The sequence below is a fragment of the Limulus polyphemus genome, unplaced genomic scaffold (genome assembly GCF_000517525.1).
Source record: "Limulus polyphemus unplaced genomic scaffold, Limulus_polyphemus-2.1.2 Scaffold8166, whole genome shotgun sequence".
NCBI lineage: Eukaryota > Metazoa > Arthropoda > Merostomata > Xiphosura > Limulidae > Limulus > Limulus polyphemus.
In genome coordinates this window covers 1-6,012 of record NW_013673776.1, presented here as the reverse complement: position 1 = coordinate 6,012, position 6,012 = coordinate 1, and the positions used below count along the sequence as shown (strand labels likewise).

The following is a 6,012-nucleotide window of genomic DNA, read 5'->3' as shown; positions in this document are numbered from 1 at the left end:
GAAGTGTTTTAAGAATCATGTTTTTATGTGTTAAGATCATGTTTTGTTTATATAGAAGTGTTTAAGAATCATAATTTTTATATATGTGTTAAGAATCATGTTTTTATATAGAAGTGTTTTAAGAATCATGTTTTTTATATAGAAGTGTTTTAAGAATCATGTTTTTTATGTGTTAAGAATCATGTTTTTGTTTTTATATAGAAGTGTTTTAAGAATCATATTTTTTATATATGTGTTAAGAATCATGTTTTTATATAGAAGTTTTAAGAATCGTGTTTTTTTATATAGAAGTGTTTTAAGAATCACATTTTTTTATATGGAAGTGTTTGAACATTATTTTAGTTTAGATGCCTACCAGAAATTCATCTCGAATGAAGTATTTGGCGCGCACGACTTCACTGACCTCTCCAGGCTCCACGACAGCTGAAGTAAAAGAATTCCAAAGTTCAAAACAGTTCAACAATAACAAAAACAGTGAAACGAACAATGAGCTCTTTGATAATCCTTTAATAGGTTAAGGAATCAAGTAAATCACAGCATTGCTACTTGGTAATAAACTTATCATAAAGATGATACAGCAAAGGTTTAATTTTATACTAGCTAATGATCAATGAAACAAGTAAACTCCTAACTGAATGCATTAAATTAATTTAGTTAAATTTTGGCTTGACAAGGATGCAATAAGAAGAGACAGATGATCACAGAGTACATTTAATTTGACTTAGCCATATCTTTACCAAAATATTTACGTACAAAAAATTTAATCAATTATTGACTTTACACAGTGTATTTTGCACCAAGAATACTAAGTATTGTAACCTATAGTAATAGGTAAATACTTAAAAAAAACACGCATGCAGATAACAATGTTGATATTTAGATTGACAGAAGTGAAACTACTAAAACATCAGAGTCCTTACCTCTATTTTTAAGAAACGTATACATATTGCACACCTTGCACTATTAGGTCACAAAAAATTAGTTTATCCATTACATCCAGTTTCCTTATCTCTAACTGCAAATAAAATCATACTGTAGATATCCACAAAAGTGTCAATAGGAGCTCATCTTTAAAGAAACCATTCACCAATAACACTGGCTATCTCAAGAAACACACACACATAAAATGAAGTCATACTTTGGTTTAACATATCAACAAAGGCAGATGATTTTCATTAAATCTAATTCAAAATAAAATCATTAGAAACAGAAAGAAAAAATTGATCTTCATCTCCACAGAAGACACTTACCATCAAGAGTCTGATATTACACAAAAACAGAAGACACTTACCATCAACAGGAGTCTGATATTACACAAAAACAGAAGACACTTACCATCAAGAGGAGTCTGATATTGCATAAACACGGAAGACACTTACCAGCAATAGGAGTCTGATATTGCACAAACACAGAAGACACTTACCATTAAGATTAGTCTGATATTGCACAAACATAGAAGACACCATCAAGAGAAGTCTGATATTGCATAACACGGAAGACACCATCAAGAGGAGTCTGATATTGCATAAACATAGAACACACCATCAAGAGGAGTCTGATATTGCACAAACATAGAAGACACCATCAAGAGGAGTCTGATATTGCACAAACATAGAAGACACCATCAAGAGGAGTCTGATATTGCATAAACATAGAACACACAATCAAGAGGAGTCTGATATTGCACAAACATGGAAGACACCATCAAGAGGAGTCTGATATTACACAAACACAGAAGACACTTACCATCAAGATGAGTCTGATATTGCACAAAAACAGAAGACACTTACCATCAAGAGGAGTCTGATATTGCACAAATTCCGAAAAATAGTCTTCCAGTTTCGACTTTCCTGCTTTAATTTTTTCTGCTAGTAAATCTTGTTTGTTCAAGAAGAGTATCACCGATATTGTTCGTAACCATCTGTTAAAGAAAGAGTGATCCCCATTTAACTCCTTCCATACAGGCTCGGTCGAATCGACCAAGTTCGTAACCATTTTGTACTCGTTACAGTTTCCATACTATAACTTTTAATATAGTACGTGTATCTTCACAAACTTTGGCAGACTTTCGGTAAACATTACGAGACCTTTGAACGCAAAAAATTAGATTTTTTAATTAAGTATTTTTAATAAAGGTTTGTCTGTGAATATATTGAGTAGTTTTGTGCACTAGTCTAAGTGCAAAGGAATTTTCATGTTAACATTAAAAATACTTTTATTCACCTGAAACTTTTCAAATTTCATTTGTGTAACTTCTAAGACCTCTTAAATAATTATAAAACGTTATTTGTCAGTAAGGCTTTATTTTTTCCACCCTAACTCTATATACAAAGTTCGACAAAAAAAATTGAAATAAATCTAAATTACCCTTTTTTTCTTTCTAGAATAACTTCAAATTGTAACTTAAAACTACATTTGTTTATCCTAAATAGCTTTAAACTCGTAAAGTATACATCTATTTATACTTAAATTTATCATTTTATTGCCCTTTGAACCATGTCTAAATTAATATTCCCACCATAAAATTTGTAAATCAAGTGGCGAACGTGTTACCCTATCTACTCTTGAGCGTACCTCATGAAATTTTTTTACAATCGTTACTTATTTTACTTAATGTAAGCTATAAAGTTTTTAATTTTTACAGTTTAGTTCCTTGTACAATAATAAAGAACACACGTGAAAAACAAGAAATAAAACACCCGTGTCTTTTTTTTTTTGCTGTCGACTGTCGATGAAACTTAACTCTACTTTTTTATATTAATAGTATTACTGCACAATATAAAATTTTTATTTAATCAAATAATGCACCAAAGAAAAACGAATAATAACATGCAGAAAGCAGACAATCTCACATAGCTATCATAATCTTTCTGGCTTTCTACCTGCGAAAAGACCCATTAAAAAATCAGCTAAGCTCGTTGATGTGTTTACCATGGAAATAAAGTGAAATAGACAATTCTCTATAGAGAAAACAGCATAGTATAATACGTCATTTGACTGATTAAACCTTGGTTTTCTATTATTTATAAATAATCAAGTATTAAACATCAGACAGAACTATTGGCAATTTCTGAAAGAGAGGATGTGACAGGTGGGTGTGTCAAAAGGAGTTTGATTTTCTGGTTTATGATCGTAAACAAATAAGATTGAAGGCTATAAAAAATTGTGATTTGTCTGAGGTATGACAACATTATAATGAGTAATTCACATTAAACTTCACACTTCTTGGAAGGGTTGTAAATAAACTAAAGAAGAGGGGATACCTAGAGAGTAAATGTCACAATTCTCACACTTGGGGAAATTGAGGTTTTTTTTTAAGATATTGCCTTATAAAATTAAGAATTTAAACTTAAATAATATTAAAATTGGGATTATTATCTATGTTTTTATGCCAAGTGTATTTATATATCATGATAAGAAAGTAGTTTAATTCAATTTTGAATGTAACTAACTAAAACCTCTTGACGTGCACATTCTGAAATAATCAATCAATCATAAGCCGCTACCTTAACTATACATACAACTGTATCCTTAATACAAAACATAACTTTAACTTAACTATCTTCTGTCTAGATACACAACTATATTGAAATAACAAACAGCCTAAACCTCAAGTCACTTTCCTCAAGTTACACACAACTATATCGAAATAACAATCAGCCTAAACCTCAAGTTACACACAACTATATTGAAATAACAAACAGCCTAAACCTCAAGTTACACACAACTATATTGAAATAACAAACAGCCTAAACCTCAAGTCACTTTCCTCAAGTTATACATAACTATATCCAAATAACAAACAACCTTAACCTCAACTCACTTTCCTCAAGTTATACATAACTATACCAAATAACAAACAGTCTAAACTTCAACTCACTTTCCTCAAGTTATACATAACTATATCCAAATAACAAACAGCCTTAACCTCAACTAACTTTCCTCAAGTTATACATAACTATATCCAAATAACAAACAGCCTTAACCTCAACTAACTTTCCTCAAGTTATACATAACTATATCCAAATAACAAACAGCCTAAACCTCAACTCACTTTCCTCAAGCTATACATAACTATATCCAAATAACAAACAGCCTAAACCTCAACTCACTTTCCTCAAGTTACACGTACCTATATCCAAATAACAAACAGCCTAAACCTCAACTCACTTTCCTCAAGTTATACATAACCATATCCAAATAACAAACAGCCTAAACCTCAAGTCACTTTCCTCAAGTTACACATAACTATATCCAAATAACAAACAGCCTAAACCTCAACTCACTTTCCTCAAGTTATACATAACTATATCCAAATAACAAACAGCCTAAACCTCAAGTTACACATAACTATATCCAAATAACAAACAGCCTTAACCTCAACTCACTTTCCTCAAGTTATACATAACCATATCCAAATAACAAACAGCCTAAACCTCAACTCACTTTCCTCAAGTTATACATAACCATATCCAAATAACAAACAACCTAAACCTCAACTCACTTTCCTCAAATTACACAACTATATCCAAATAACAAACAACCTAAACCTCAACTCACTTTCCTCAAATTACACAACTATATCCAAATAACAAACAGCCTTAACCTCAACTCACTTTCCTCAAGTTATACATAACTATATATCCAAATAACAAACAGCCTAAACCTCAAGTCACTTTCCTCAAGTTATACATAACTATATCCAAATAACAAACAGCCTTAACCTCAACTCACTTTCCTCAAGTTATACATAACCATATCCAAATAACAAACAGCCTAAACCTCAACTCACTTTCCTCAAGTTATACATAACCATATCCAAATAACAAACAGCCTAAACCTCAACTCACTTTCCTCAAGTAACACATAACTATATCCAAATAACAAACAGCCTAAACCTCAACTCACTTTCCTCAAGTTATACATAACCATATCCAAATAACAAACAGCCTAAACCTCAACTCACTTTCCTCAAGTTATACATAACCATATCCAAATAACAAACAGCCTAAACCTCAACTCACTTTCCTCAAGTATGAAGTATATACAAATCAGATTTTTGATAATAAACTACAGTTTGAATATTCTGAGATCATTACAACATTTTGGTGGGTAAGTCTGAATCAGATCTTTGTTAGTAGAATGTACTCTGAGTATTCTAAGATAGTTACAACATTCTGTTGGTAAAAACGAAATCCTCTATTACTGAACCTTAAAGAGTTACTCTCAAAGCCATTAAGTTAATCTAATGTAATTCTATGAATGTTATGAATTTTTTGACACTGGTTTTAAATGTCTGACTTATTACTTGGACGTGTACTGTAAACATTACAATGTACTTTGTAATTATTACATCTTGTTTCTGGATGGAAACAATTGTTACCGTTATATTCTAAACAAGTTTGGCAAACATGAAACAGATTTCTCCATAGAAACATCAAAATCTTTATAAAGTCTGGCTTCAAACCTGTTGTTCCAGATACTCTTAAAGAGTTCTAGAGATTCCTTGAGTCGGTTCTGACTGGCATCTTCCCGTAGCACCATGTTATAGCTACTACTGGCTGTGACGAAGATGATAGCCGTGACATCATTGAAACACTGGATCCATTTCCTACGTTCATCACGTTGTCCACCAACATCAAACATGCTGTAAACACACGAAACAATGATGCTTTAAAACCAAATAAAACCTAAATTAATAATAAATGCAAATTATCAACCTCTCTGTTTCACTAGTTACTATATTTTATCAACATCTCTGTTTCACTATTTACTATATTTTATCAATATCTCTGTTTCACTAGTTACTATATTTTATCAATATCTCTGTTTCACTATTTACTATATTTTATCAACATCTCTGTTTTACTATTTACCATATTTTATCAACATCTCTGTTTCACTATTTACTATATTTTATCAACATCTCTGTTTCACTATTTACTATATTTTATCAACATCTCTGTTTCACTATTTACTATATTTTATCAACATCTCTGTTTCACTATTTAC

The 6,012-nt window shown here is 31.0% G+C and overlaps 1 protein-coding gene across 1 annotated transcript in view; it reads right to left on the bottom strand.

Moving 5' to 3' along the window:
* The window catches only part of LOC106475164 (guanine nucleotide-binding protein G(s) subunit alpha), a 9,620-nt gene extending 3,941 nt beyond the window's left edge, over positions 1-5,679 (bottom strand). The window contains exons 1-3 of the mRNA XM_013935860.2: positions 5,468-5,679; positions 1,791-1,921; positions 356-423 (exon numbers count right to left, since the gene is read on the bottom strand). Coding sequence (XP_013791314.1) covers positions 356-423; positions 1,791-1,921; positions 5,468-5,646 — 378 coding nt within the window. The 5' untranslated portion in view covers positions 5,647-5,679. The remainder of the gene's footprint in view (positions 1-355; positions 424-1,790; positions 1,922-5,467) is intronic.
* Between the last annotated feature and the right edge of the window lie 333 nt (positions 5,680-6,012).